Below are 14,339 nucleotides of genomic sequence, written 5' to 3' on the forward strand. Positions count from 1 at the left end.
CGGCTGGGGCCCGGCCCAAAGCCCCGGGCGGTCGCATTGTTTTCCTGCACGGAGCCGCGGCGGGAGTGGGGGCTGCGACTGGGACCCGCGGCTTGCCAGACCCGACAGCGGCCGGGAGCTCAGATCCGGGCTCCATCCCATTCGGACGCTCACCACATCTCGCCAGAGCCCCAATCACGGATTGCGAACTCGGCGTGGTGCGGGGCTGCTGCCCGCCCGCTGCGATCTCGGTCCCGCTGACCCGGATCTCGGAGCAAGTACCCCGGAGCTTGGGGAGATGGGGCTGCAGGGGAGGCCAGGAGGACGGGGGACGCCGCAGCTGGGGACAACGTTCCGAAGTGCGAGAGGGAACCGGGAGGGTGCCAGCGCGCTGTGTGCCTGGCTGGTGGAGAGGGTCAGCGGAGTTGGCGTGCTTGGAGGGAGGAGGGGACCGTGGCCGAGCCCCGTCAGTGCACTGTTGGGCGCAGCGTCTGGGCTCCTCTTCCCACCGGGCTTCTCTGAGTCGCGTCCCCTGGATTGGGGAGCGCGAAAGGGGATTATCTGAGGCGCGCACCGTGCAGAGGGTGGAAACCCTGGTGCCTTGACTCCCGGGCAGGGAAACTAAGGCTCCGAAACCCGCGGAGAACTGGACCTTCCTCTCGATGTCTCTGCAGGGATAGGAAGGGGGACGCGTCGTTCCGGACTTTGGTGTCACGGTTGCACCTCTGTCCTGGTGCAAGCGGGAGTCTGAGCACCTCTCAGGAGGTTGGCTGGGGCAGAGAGTCGGGGAAGGGGGCCCCCGAGAAACAACAGTCCCGCGCCCTTCTCCTTTCTTCACCCCACTCGCCCCGGGTTTTTGTTAGACCAGGGTCTCCCAAGGAGGAGAGCCTAGCTGGAGACTGAACCTTTAGCCCGCGGACCCCGCTCAGCGCCGGCCGCAGGCCTGCCCTCTTTGGTTCCCAGCCTCTGGCCCTGTTTCTCTGGCCTGGGAGACCCGCCTCCGCTCCCCAACCCCCGCTCTCATCCTCACTCTGCGCCTGCAGGCCCCTCCAGCCCCTCCTCCCGCTAACGTGGCTCTGGGACCCGGTCCCGGCCCAGACTCTGCTGCCCGCCCCTCTCGGAGCCCCAGATCCAGTGAGGGGGAGACACGTCGAGCCCCTGGCCCGGGGCCCATCTTATGCCAGGCTCTAAACACCTGGATTATCCTCGTTGGGGGTTGGGTGGAAGGGAGAGTAGGTGCGGAACCAGGGGCAGAGGGTGGGAGAAATGTCTTGGAGAAGGGAATGCGCCTTCAGCCTGTTTCTCGAGGATCCTCACCGCGCCCCCCACCCCCTCTACCTCCTGTCTGCTCCCCCAGAGGAAGGTGGACTGGGGCGGGAGACCAGCCTGAGAGCTTCCTGCTATTGTCCCCAGCCCGGTCTCCCCTTCTCCATCCCTTCCCCAGCCTCCCCCTCCACCCGCCTTGACTCTGGTTGTGACTCTGGCTATGACCCTGGCCACTCCCCAGAGGTGGCCGTAGGGCCAGGAGGAGAGAGAAGGGCTGTTTTCTCTCCCAGCAAAGAGAAGACCTAGGAGGGGAAGAAAGGTTTGGCCAGGCCTCCCCCATTTGCTTCAGATGGGGGGTATGATGCCTTTCCCCAGGCCCCGGGTGGGATGGGAACTGCTCAGATGCTGCTCCTCCAAAAACCAATGTGGGAAGCCTTCTTAAAGACATATCATACAAGTCTAGGGGGCCAATGCGAAGGCCAACCAAGTGTTTTCAGAGGCTGGACTAATCCAGTCCAAGGCAGGGGGTGGGGCGCAGAGACACTGGGCAGGAGGGAGGCAGGACCTGCTCTCTTAGGGAAGAAGGAAGGGGCTGGGGATGTTTGCTATCGGAGCATTTTGCCTAGAAATGAAGAGCATGTAAATGAGATGCAAATTAGCCTCTATTGTCCCCAGCTAGGGCGCTTTCTCGGTGAAGGCTGCTGGATTCTGAGGGTTTTAATGTGGGAGTGGTCGTCATGCCCCACAAACTCTCCCTGTCACCCTTTTCCCCAAGACTAGTCCTTCAGTTCCAGGAGTTTCCAGCTAGGGGCCAGCCCCTGCCCCTGCCCTCACATCTTTGGGTTTGAAGCGGCCGGCACCTCTGTAATCTAGCTCACTGTCAACACCCCGCCCCACGCCACCTCACAACACACCCACACCTTTCCAGGGCCGCACGTCCCTTTCCCTAGCTTCAGTAGACTTCTCCTAAATTTTCACATTTACTTCTAAGGGATGTGGTAAGGAGGTCTAGCTAAGCCTCTTCCCTCCTGTCCCTTCTTCCATCAGGTCACAGGTTTCCTATCCCCCTCAAACCCCCACAGGAGTCACGACCCCAGGTGAGGAAAGGGCAGCAGCTCCTGAAGGCAGGGGATGGAAACTGGCCTGGTCTGGGAGCAGGAAGAGGGGTCTGGCTGTTCTCCCCACTTGCCAGAGGCCAAAGTTGTTTCCTGGGTGAAGATACCAGTTGCCCAGGGCAACTTGGAGGGGGGGGGGAGCCGGAGGGGGAGGATAGGAGACAGGCTGGGTCCCTTTCTCTTCCCCTGGGAGCACCAGCATCCGGGGATGGGGGTGGGGTGGTTAGGGAGGCTTGGCCTTTCAGCACCAGAGGGTCGTTAGCTAGCTGACTGCTCTGCCCCTGGGGAGGGGGTCATCATTAGATGTTCCTACCCCTTCCCCTCCTCCAGCCCTCTTGGGACCCCATCTGACGTCAACCTCCCCACCAGTGACGCTGGACTGGGGGTGGGGTACACTTGGGTCCTGGCTCCAAGAGTGGATTTGGGGAGATGGAATGGGCTGGGCTTGGAAACCCAGGGTCTGTTCTTTAAGGGGACATGGTGGGATGAACAACTAAGGATTGGTGAAGGATAGCTGTCTATTCACAGAAAGGAAGGATTCTCACCCGACCTGGTTTCAGGAGCCACTCAGCCCCTCGCTTCAGTTTGAGGGGAGGGAGGGCAGGAAGCTGGAGTACACCTCCCACTGCGGGGCCCAACCGGGGTCAGCTGGGGTGGGGTTGGCGGTGCCTGATGAGTGGGAAGGGCAGTCTTACCACGCTTTCACCATATCCATTTTTCCTGGACTTTGGGCTACCGTTGCCTGTGCCTGTCGTTGAATTATTTATATTTCCATTTTGAGGCAGCCTGAAGAGGGAAGGAAGGGAAAGAGGGACATACGTGTTGAGCCATTTCTCATCACCAGTATAGCCAGTTGCATCCCTGGCTCCTCATAGGCGTCTGCTCCTCCTCATCAAGTACTTGCACTGGTTCTTGGGAGCCAGGGAGGGAGCAGGGGGTTGGAGAGGCTGGGAGGGGGCACAGTGGTCGGGCAGACAGCTGCAGCCAGAGCTAAGTTTAGCCTCTGATCTGGCTCTGATGCAGATGCATTTTTGGCTAAGGCAGCCCCCCCACCCCACCCCGTACCCCTCCCTACCCAGCTTCTCCCTAGCAAAGAGCCCTTGAGGCATGAACTTAGACTAAGACAACGACCCCTAGGCTTCCTGCCCCCACTCTGTCCTTCCCCAACCCTAGAGAGGGGATGGCTTCCTCGCAGCTGCCTCTTCCCCGGGCACAGCGCCTGAATGGCTCCCAGGGTGCCGTCTGGGTCTGTGAGGGAGGGTGAGGCAGACACGGTGCCCTCTTCCTCCCTCCAGTGCCAAGGAGTCACTATTTATAATTTTAAGGCTTCAGTGTCTAATTATAACTGAGAAGGGGTTAGTAAGAGGGGGGCCGGGAGGTGTCACCTACCGAATGTCCCAGGCCCACTCAGAAGAAAGGAGAAGAGGCCGTGTGAGGTTTGGAAGGGGAACGGGCGTGTCCTGTCCTTACCTGGGGTCATGCCTGCAGGTCTCACGCCAGCCAGTTTGGGCCAGTTGGAGAGAGAAAGGCCTGGAGTGACAGTGACAGCTGGCTGGGACCGAGGCAGTGCCAGAGAAAGGGTTGATTCCCCCGGCCCACAGGGTCCTCTAGGGTCAGACCAGGGGAGGAGCCCGCCTGGGCCAGGGGGGAAGGGATCTGGCCCCTTCCCCCACTTTTATCTGTCTCCTCTTTCAGGGCCGGCATATGGGTGAGGGGGCACCCCCTGGGGCCTGAGCTGCCCCGCACAGGATGCCCCGTGCCCCCCGCTTCATGCCCTTGCTGCTCCTGCTGCTCTCACTTCCCCATACCCAGGCTGCCGTCCCCCAGGACCCCCTCCCTCTGCTGACCTCTGACCTGCAAGGTGAGTGCCCTGGCCCGACACCCCGCTGGGTGAGCTCTTCACTCCAGACCCCTGTGTAGGAGGCCAGGGTACAGGAAGACACCCAGCAGGGGAAGCAGACAGGTAGAGGGAACGGGGCGCTGCTGGCCCTGCTTCCTTCACTTGGAGGCAGTGCGGTCATTTGGTGGTTAAGAGCACGGACTCTCAGCCAGACCAAACCTTAGCAGGTTTGGATCCCTGCCCGGCGACTCATTAGCCTCACAACCTTGGTTAGATTGTTTAACCTTCCTTTGCCTCAGTCTCCTCATCTGCAAAATGAAGAGAGCAAATAGCATTCTGCCTCAGAGTTATGTAGAGATTAAATGAGGCGCCAAGAACACGGTCTGGCACATGGTAAGTGCTGCCTGTGTGTTTGCTATTACTGTTAGGTATGCCACAAAGGTTCAGGGCTGGTTCAGTGGTTCCCCACACCTCTTCCCCCATCTCCACCATTTGCACCACAACTAAGCCTAGGTCCCACTGTGAGGGAAACCATACACCCACTTTTTTCTGAGAAGAACCTTGATCTATTTGCAGGTTCCTGTTATGGATGTAGAATTTAGAGTAATTTTAAGGACCAAGGGACTGCAGTTGGGTCCCTGGGAGTAAGTGTTGGGGGATAAGAATAGCAAACACTTGCATGTGCCAGATGCGGTTCTGAGCACCATATAAACATTAAAGCATCTATGTCTGAACTCTGAGCTGCCTCTGGGCGCTGATGATCATGGTTGCCATGGTCAGGCCAGCAGACACGGAGGGTGGTCAACGGAGACAGTGACCTGGGACGGCTGAGGTGGCTTCTGAAGAGCCTTGAGGGGATGATACCAAAAGCTGGGAGAAATGGAGTAAGTGCTCCAGACAGGACAGTGTATGGCACGGGAACGAGAGGGGAGCGCTAGCCAGCCCTACAGCCCTTCCAAGAAGGAACTGTGTTCAGCTCTGGAGTAGGACAGACCTGGATCTGAATCCCAGTGCCTTCCACTTCCCAGCTAAATAAACTAGGCAAATTCCTTAATGGCTTTAAGCCTCAGACTCCTCATCTGTAAAGTGGGGCCAATATTAGTATAGTAAAACCTTGCGGCAAGATAAGCAAACATTATTTTTAATTTTAATTAAAAAAATGTTTATCTTTAGAGAGATGGAGAGACGGAGCGCGAGCAGGGGAGGGGCAGAGAAAGAGGGAGACACAGAATCCAAAGCAGGCTCCAGGCTCTGAGCTGTCAGCACAAAGACAGATGTGGGGCCTGAACTCACAAACCGTGGGGGATCATAACCTGAGCCAAAGTTGGATGCCTAACCGACTGAGCCACCCAGGTGCCCCTCTAATAAATTTTAACTTGATGAATGAGCGATGTCTTGTGATACAAATAGTATGTGATACTGAATATCACTTGATCACAACTGAGCCAATGGTTCTTGAAATTCACTTTAATATACGAGTGCTTTGGATTACAAGCATCATTCCAGAATGAATTATGCTTGCAAACCAAGTTTTACTGTATTTCCCTTATAGGGTTGTATTAAACAAGGCATCTAAAATGCTAACATGGTGGTTGGCCGAGGTTAAGTGCTCAGGGCTAGCATTATTTTATTAATAGCTGTATTAATAGTTTTTTTAATACCTCACAACTTGTCTTCCTCATCCACAATGTCCATGGCTGGATTTCATCTGGCTGGAAAGGGTATTGGGGGAGTGCATGGTGTCCTGGCTCAGCCTCAGCACCCACCTCTCTGTGTCTTCTAGGGACTTCCCCATTATCCTGGTTCCGGGGCCTGGAGGATGATGCTGTGGTTGCCGAACTTGGGCTGGACTTTCAGAGATTCCTAACCTTGAACCGGACCTTGCTAGTGGCTGCCCGGTAAACTGGCCGTGGCACTGTTGTGGGGCCGACATGCATGCTCCTGGGCAGACATGGGACCTGCATGGCCACTGCAGCACCTTGCAGGGGACACATGCAGGTGTACAAGCCATGGGACGTGGACATGCTTGGACCCAGAGCGCAAATGCCGAGGCATGGAGTAAGGGGGGGATAGCAGGAGGTCTGCGATGTTTGTCTCTGACCACTGAGCCTGAGCAGGGTGGCAGTAAGGAGCTCAGGTGGGGTGCCTTCGTTTGGCTCTGATCCCTCCTCACCTCTCCCTGCAGGGATCACGTTTTCTCCTTCGATCTTCAAGCCCAGGAGGCAGGGGAGGGGCTGGTGCCCAACAAGGTAAGAGGCATGTGGCAGGAGGTGCAGGCATGGAGATGAGGCCTGGAAAGGTCTGCTGGGGGTCCAGCGGGTGGGAAAAAGAATCTAAAAGGAGCCGTCATGTGAGGGGGCATCCAGCTTGCCCCATGATGTTCCCTCCCTTCTGTCTCTCCCTTCAGTATCTAACATGGCGGAGCCAAGACATGGAGAACTGTGTTGTGCGGGGAAAGCTGACGGTGAGGAGCGTGAGGAGCGGGGTGACAATTTCGAGGGGAGAATTTCCCGCCTCTCCAGGCTCTGTCCAGGACCACAGTGGTCCTCTGCTGTGCCCAGTTTTCCCGCCGACTTGCATCTGGGGTGGGGTGGGGGGGATGCAGGAAAGGGGATGAATAGTTTTTGCCTTCCTTCACAGAAGAGCTAGGCTCTAGCAGGCCAAAGAATCTGTCTGAGGTTGCAGGGTAGCAAATAGCTTGGCTGGGACTTTACCCCACATTGCTCTGACCGTCTCAGGGGAGGTGGCCTTACTTCCTGTGGCCCCCTGTCCCAGTCCTAGGGAGCCCTGTCGCTGACCTGGAATTTTGGCTTCTCTAGGACGAGTGCCACAACTATATTCGTGTTCTTGTTCCCTGGGACTCCCAGACACTCCTTGCCTGTGGAACGAACTCATTCAGCCCCGTGTGCCGCAGCTATGGGGTACAACGGCGGAGGGAGGGGGTGTGGGGCAGGGAAGGGGTCATGATGGGAGTGGGAAGAGAACCCAAGGTGGGCAACCAGCGAGGGTAGGGGAACCGGAGTGTCCAGAATGCAAGGGTCCTGAAGGGGTTGGGGAGAGAGGCAAGGGGACGCGGGGAGGTGGGTGATGGAGCCAGACTCCGAGACCCTGATGGTTCCAAGAATCTGTTCCCTCTCCCTCCAGATAACTTCGCTGGAGCAGGAGGGTGAAGAGCTGAGTGGGCAGGCTCGATGCCCCTTTGATGCCACCCAGTCCAACGTGGCCATCTTTGCAGGTGTGCACCTGGGCACGTGAGAAGCGGGCCTGTGGCCGGAGGGGGCTACCACCTCAGCCCTTCTCCCAATTTGGTCTCTCCCTATGCTCCTGAGTGGAAGGTTGAGGTAGGGGGCAGGGCCAGGGTGAGTGAGGTAGGGGTGTAGGAGGCCCAAGAAGCGCCAGATCCCTGGGCCCTCCCCTGACTCCCCCCTACCCGCCCCTCCAGAGGGCAGCCTATACTCAGCCACAGCTGCGGATTTCCAGGCCAGTGATGCTGTGGTTTACAGAAGCCTTGGGCCTCAGCCCCCACTCCGCTCCGCCAAGTACGACTCCAAGTGGCTCAGAGGTCAGGGAGGGCCTGGGGGAGGGAGGCTGCTCTTGGGGAGGAGGTGCAGGGGGAGGTGCAGGGAGCAGGCAGAGGGTGGTGGTATTGGTACTGTGCCTGTGTGAAAGGCAGAAGGCTGTGTGGGGCCTGGAGTCTCTGAGCATGCTGTTTCCTGTCTCCGCCCCCTCAGAGCCACACTTCGTCCACGCCTTGGAGCACGGAGACCATGTCTACTTCTTCTTCCGAGAGGTCTCTGTGGAGGATGCTCGGCTGGGAAGGGTAAGGAGGTGGGCACCAGGGGTGGGTAGCTAGAGAGTTCTGCTGGATCCTGAGGAGCCAGTCAAGAGTCAGTGAAGAGCTCCTGGCCCTAATCTCCACCATATAGTCCCTTGGACTCTGAGCCCCAACTTGGAGTAGCCCCCAGCCCTCTGCCCCCACATCCTGCTGTGTCCCTCATCCTTGACCCCAACCGATCTACCACGCTATACCCTTCCTTTGCTGTGCCCCTAACATTGGTCTCTCGGTCCTCCAACACTCCAGATTCGTGTCCCCGCCACTGGCCCTGGGGCCCTCCCTGTTCTCCTAGTCCTGGCTCTCCCCCCCCCACCCAGGTGCAATTCTCCAGGGTGGCCCGAGTATGTAAACGTGACATGGGCGGCTCACCTCGGGCCTTGGACCGCCACTGGACATCCTTCCTGAAGCTGCGGCTCAACTGCTCTGTTCCTGGAGATTCTACCTTCTATTTTGACGTCTTACAGGCCTTAACTGGGCCTGTGAACTTGTATGGCCGCTCTGCTCTCTTTGGGGTCTTCACCACGCAGACCAATAGGTTAGTAGTAGACTAACCGACATGGCCCAATCTGTCCCTTGTCCCACCAGCATCTGAGCCCCCCTCCCACAGCCTGCTGATGCCTTACATTGAGGGGAGACTCCATTCAAGGCCAGTTTACTATTCTGTTCATTTTTTTTTCTCCCAGCATGGCCCCCAGAGACTGTCTCACCCTCTCAGGCTCCACGTCCTAATATGGTGCATAAGGGCAGCTGCCGTGTCTCACCTGGGAGGGGCTGTGCTATCCCTCCCAACCCCCAGCCCACATCCTTTTCTGGCTCCTTCAGCATCCCTGGCTCTGCAGTCTGTGCCTTCTACCTGGATGATATCGAGCATGCATTTGAGGGCAAGTTCAAGGAGCAGAGGAGTCTGGATGGGGCCTGGACACCCGTATCTGAAGACAGGGTTCCCTCCCCCCAGGTACCCAGGATGGGGGTGGCTTTTGTCGGGGCAGAAGCAAGCAGTGTGTTCCCACATGGGATTATGAAGAGAGGGTCTATGGGATTAGGGGGAGGGGGCTCAGTGGGTTGGCATGGGACTGGAGAGCTGTGGAGAAAAGGAAGGCTGTAGTTGAATGTCTGTGTGAAGGGGTAGAGCAAAGGTTACCAATCATGTTTGGGAGCAGCTGGGGGGGGTGGGGTACTTAACTAAATCCTGGGTCCCCGTCCTAACATGGCTCCTTTCCATGTGCCTACCAGGCCAGGGTCCTGGGCCGGTGTAGGTGTGGCTGCCTTGTTCCCCTCTTCCAGAGATCTCCCTGACGACGTCCTGACCTTTATCAAGGCTCACCCACTGCTGGACCCGGCCGTGCCACCTGCTACCCATCAGCCTCTGCTCACCCTCACCAGCAGGTATGTGGCTAGACAAATGACAGCTACTGCCCAACTCCCCCCCCCCCCCGCCCCCGCCACTCTCTGTCTCCGACCTCACAAGCTAAATCATATTGGTGGGAAGAAGAACCCATGAAAGTGGAAGGGAGAGTGAGAAGAAGAAAAAGTCTGGGCGGGAGGAAGCACCCGGAAGTGGGCACCAGGATACATGGGCCGTCTGCCACTAGTCAGCTTGCCCTGACACAAGGCCTATCCCTCCAGGGCTCTACTGACCCAGTTAGCTGTGGATGGTAGGGCTGGTCCCTACGGTAACACCACAGTCCTGTTCCTGGGCTCCGAAGATGGGACAGTGCTGAAGGTACTGCCCCCAGGGGGGCCATCAGGGGGCCCTGAGCCCATCCTGTTGGAAGAAATCAATGCCTACAGCCCTGCCAGGTGAGGCCTTCCTCTGGCAGTCCCTCCCACCCCCCCACCCCCCTTGCAGAGCAGGAATGGGAAGTGAGGTGGTGGATGGAGATGTGGGGCGATAGGGTGGGAACTCCCCAGAAGCTATAGGGTATAGGGATTTGGCAAGAAGCTGGGTGGTTTGGTGGGGCAGTCCTATGAGTTGTGTTCAGGGCTTGTGCACCTCCCCACCTTCTGTTCTTTAACACCCCCCCCCCCCCCCGGAGACAGGAGCCTCACCTGCGCCATCTCTGATTCCTTCTGGCTCCATCCTAGGTGCAGTGGGAAGCGGGCGGCCCAAACGGCACGGCGGGTCATAGGGCTGGAGCTGGACACTGAAGGTCACAGGCTCTTTGTGGCTTTTTCTGGCTGCATCATCTACCTCCCTCTCAGTCGGTGTGCCCGGCACGGGGCCTGTCAGAGGTGAGAAGAGGCTGAGGGCAGGCCTGCCTGGGGAGGTTCCTTGAGCCAGAAGGAGCATGGGGACACAGGCATGGGGGGTGGCAGAGAAATGCAGGGGAGGGTCAGGAGGGAGGGTTGCCTGGAGCATTCTGTAGGTATGCAGCAACCAGGGACTAGAACAGGAATCAGGGTAGGCAGGATGGGATCTGGGGCTGGGGCATGGGCTGTGATTAGAGGGGAGAGCCTCAGATGTCTCCGTCTCCCCCAGGAGCTGTCTGGCTTCTCAGGACCCATACTGTGGATGGCACAGCTCCAGAGGCTGTGTGGATATCAGGGGACCCGGTGGGTAAGTGAGGGGCCCCTGGACCTCCTGAGGAGAAAGCTCCCCACTACTAGGAGAGGGAGCTGAGGGCCGGGGCAGGGGCTGGGGGGCAAGATGGATAACTGAACTGAGACACCCCCATCCACCTCATATCCTTCTAGGACTGATGTGGATCCGGCTGGGAACCAGGAATCCACGGAGCATAGTGACTGCCAAGGTAAATGGCCGGGGCAGTGGTTGCTGTAGCCACAGCTACACATGGCTCTGAAGGCCCTCAGCGACCATCCCGGGTGTGGGTTTCTGTCCTTCTGTAGCACAGTCACCCCTTTCAGTTCTTCTAGAAGCTTCCCTGCCCCTGTCTTCACTCTCCGTCTTCCTTATTCATAGATGGAGCTACTGGGAGTCAGTCTGGTACAGGGGATTCCGCTTATGGTGAGTCTGGCTATTCCAACTTCATCCCCCCTTGCCCGGCCCACACTCACCCAAGTCTGTGCTCCCTGGCAGCAGCAGACCAGCACCCCGGACCCACTGAGAGAGTCTCAAGGGTTAGCATCCTCCACACACCTGGCATATAGCTCAGTGCTTGGCATACAGTAGGGTGCTTAAATAAATAGTGTTTGAAAAAACTACATGAAAGAATGCCTGCATGGTGAGCCCTTCCCCATGCCCAGAAGAAAGGAGAGGCTGGAGTTCTGGACTTTGGGGTTCCAAAGGGGGTGGGTGGGGGTGGGGAGGACCCTCTGAATGGGTGTCAGAGGTGGAAAACAGGAGCCTCACTGGCTCTGACCTGGTCTCTGTCACCAGTGCTTCTGGGTCCTGGCCCTTCCCCTGAGACCCCCAGCCCCCTCAGTGATGCCCACCCCCGGCCCCAGTCTTCCACTATTGGAGCTCACACTCAGGGTAAGGGGGCTGGTTGGGAGGGACAGGAGTGAAGTGTGGGGCTGCTGATTCTTGAAGAACTCCAAGCCCCTCACTGACACGTTTGATGCTCACTAATGCCTGTCTGGTGCCCCCTCTCCCCAGAGCTGGGCATCTCCTACCCACCTCCTTCTGCACTGGCAGAGTTTGGCACCTGCTCTTGGCATGGCTCCAGGGGCCAGAGCTGGGTTGGGGACTCCCCAAGGCCCAAGCTCTAGCCTGTGTGTGAGGGCTGGTGTGATGGGCTGTGCGTTGAGGGGTCAAGGGAGGTCATTCTGAGGAGGGTCAGGCTGTGCTGGAGCGGAGGAGGCGAGCAGCAGCGGGAGCGAGGTGCAGCGCCCTCCCACACCCCCCTACCTCGGCTGAGCCTCCCTCCTCCCTCTCGGTCAGCAGGCGTGCGCCGGGACCTCCCCCCAGCCTCAGCCTCCCTCTCCGTCCCCATCCCACTCCTCCTGGCCTGTGCTGCCGCAGCCTTCGCTCTGGGCGCCTCAGTCTCTGGCCTCCTGGTCTCCTGCGCGTGCCGCCGAGCCCACCGACGTCGGAGCAAGGACGTCGAGACTCCGGGGCTCCCGCGCCCTCTCTCCCTTCGCAGCTTGGCCCGGCTGCACGGTGCGGGCCCGGAGCCGCCGCAGTCCAAGGACGGAGACGGGGCGCAGCCGCCCCAGCTCTACACCACCTTCCTGCCTCCCTCCGAGGGCGTGGCCCCGCCGGAGCTGGCCTGCCTGCCCACGCCGGAGTCCACGCCCGAGCTGCCGGCCAAGCACCTCCGCCACGCCGGGGGCCCCTGGGAGTGGAACCAGAACGGGAACAATGCCAAGGAGGGCCAGGGCCGCGTGCGGGGCGGGAACGCGGCGGGCGGCCCCGCGCCCCGCGTGCTGGTGAGGCCGCCGCCGCCCGGCTGTCCCGGGCAGGCGGTGGAGGTCACCACCCTGGAAGAACTGCTGCGCTACCTCCACGGTCCGCAGCCACCCAGGAAGGGGGCCGAGCCCCTGGCCGCGGCCGCGTTTACCTCGCGGGCGCTCCCGCCGGAACCCAGCCCCACCCCCACCCTGTTCGCGGGCCCCAGCCTCCTGCCCCGGGAGTGTGGCCCGCCGTTGAGGCTGGACGTGCCCCCCGAGGGCAAGTGCGCGGCCCCCTCCACGCGGCCCGCCCTCTCCGCCCCCGCTCCCCGGCTAGGGGTCGGGGGCGGCCGCAGAACGCCCTTCCCCACGCATCGTGCCCCCCCCGGCCCTGCTCACTCGGGTCCCCTCGGGGGGCCCCTCCAGGTACTGTGGGGGGCCCGGGAGACATCTTCTGTACCTGGGCCGGCCGGAGGGCTATCGGGGCCGCGCCCTAAAGAGGGTGGACGTCGAGAAGCCGCAGCTGCCCCAGAAGCCGCCCCTCGTCGCGCCCTCCCCCCCGCCGGCCATCCCCAACGGCAGCCATTTTCACTTTTAAAGGGAGCTGCGCTGCGTCCTCCAGTTGGGCCCCTGAGGCCCGCGCCTTCCAAGGCCAAGAGCATGGACGCGTCTCCAAGGACAGAACCCCTCCCTCTCTCCGCGTTCCACACCTCCAGCCTTTCTGGACTCTGAGAGTCTCCTGGGGTCTCAGCCCGCCTCGGGTTTATTTATTGACTGTCTTTCCCCCTGTCCTCGAGAGAGGAGTGGGAGGTGAGAAGAAGCTCGCCCCCTCAGTGAGCCAGCTTTTCGCGGGGAACTGGCGCACTCCTACTTCCCCCTCCCTCAGCCAAGCTGCCTTAACTCGCCCCTTCGGACTTCCTCCATAGACTGTGCCGCGGGCGGGCCGCAGGACGGATGGACGGACCGACGGGGCTGGGGCCGCGCGCGCGCTGTGTACGGAGTCCTCGGGCCTCCCGGGACGTGCCTCCTCCTACTGTGTAGGAGCCTCCGCTTCCCAATACAGCTTTTTGTCCCCGAGTCGTGCCTGACTTTCCTAGCGGAGGGGGCGGGGCGGGAACCGGTCCGCTCGCTAGGCGCCTCTGCCCCCGAATCTCTGCCTTTATCTTGGCCTCGCACTCTCCCGAGTAATTGGGATGGCTGCGGTCCCACCGGGGTTAATCAGGAAAGGTTTCCTGAAGGAGGCAAGCAAAGAAATGGTGTGTGGCGATGAGCCGGGGCCCAGGAGACCCACGGCCAAGCTTAGGTGGGGTGGGGAGTGCACCGGAGCACGTTCCTGGATCGAGGACGTTTTCCTAGCTTGTTCCATGGGGTGGGGGAGGGTACTTTTTGAGAAATAAAATGAAGCTGCAGCGCAAGTGATTTACGTTTCACAACAGGAAATCTTGTCCTAAAGAATTTGGAGTCTGGGTCGCATGACCGGGAGGCTGCACAGAAGAGCAAAGGAGTCCGCGCTGTCGGAGGCAGGGGCTACCCTTGGCAGTTCCCTAAGGAGCAGTTAGTTTCCCTTCGCAGAGCGGGAGGGAGTATCCAGAGCGTCTGTTCCCTTTTGCACGCATGCGTAGCCTCCTCTCGCGGAGGAGTGTCCGGCTGCACACCGTGTGCCGACGAGGTTCAGGAGCGGGTGCCCGTTCGGTCGTTCATCTAGCTGGGGCTGGCTGAAGATACCTGTCTGTTACCCCGCGGGCCAATGGGAGGGGCTGACAGGACCGTCTGTCCCGCCCACTACCTCGAGTCTAAGGTCTCTTAAAGCCTCTCGGGGGCCGTGGCCGCTTTTGCGGATTTACAAGTCCGGGGTTTTGCCGGCTCGTGGCCCGAGTATCCGCCCAGTTGGAGCCCTAGGCCGCCGTCCCACTGGCGCCGCCTGGAGGCCGGCCCAGACCCTGCCGCTAAGGAAGCCTTGGCAGTCCATTGCCCTGTTTGCCGCGGAAGGGCCTTTGATGGGAAACCGCTGAGA

At 59.9% G+C, this 14,339-nt stretch overlaps 1 protein-coding gene across 1 annotated transcript; it reads left to right on the top strand.

The window, feature by feature from the left end:
- The first annotated feature begins 12 nt into the window (after nucleotides 1-12).
- On the top strand, nucleotides 13-13,037 carry SEMA6C (semaphorin 6C). Its single transcript, XM_040461245.1, is given in 20 exon segments — nucleotides 13-253; nucleotides 4,056-4,221; nucleotides 5,984-6,098; nucleotides 6,386-6,449; nucleotides 6,608-6,664; nucleotides 7,020-7,121; nucleotides 7,345-7,435; nucleotides 7,643-7,762; nucleotides 7,932-8,020; nucleotides 8,353-8,570; nucleotides 8,858-8,985; nucleotides 9,265-9,421; nucleotides 9,662-9,835; nucleotides 10,121-10,267; nucleotides 10,515-10,592; nucleotides 10,730-10,785; nucleotides 10,956-11,000; nucleotides 11,373-11,468; nucleotides 11,880-12,706; nucleotides 12,708-13,037. Coding segments are annotated over 19 exon segments (2,892 nt in total). The 5' UTR covers nucleotides 13-253; nucleotides 4,056-4,109; the 3' UTR covers nucleotides 12,924-13,037.
- Nucleotides 13,038-14,339: the final 1,302 nt, after the last annotated feature.

Source organism: Herpailurus yagouaroundi, unplaced genomic scaffold, assembly GCF_014898765.1.
Source record: "Herpailurus yagouaroundi ecotype Mexico unplaced genomic scaffold, PumYag 254, whole genome shotgun sequence".
Taxonomy (NCBI): Eukaryota; Metazoa; Chordata; class Mammalia; order Carnivora; family Felidae; genus Herpailurus; species Herpailurus yagouaroundi.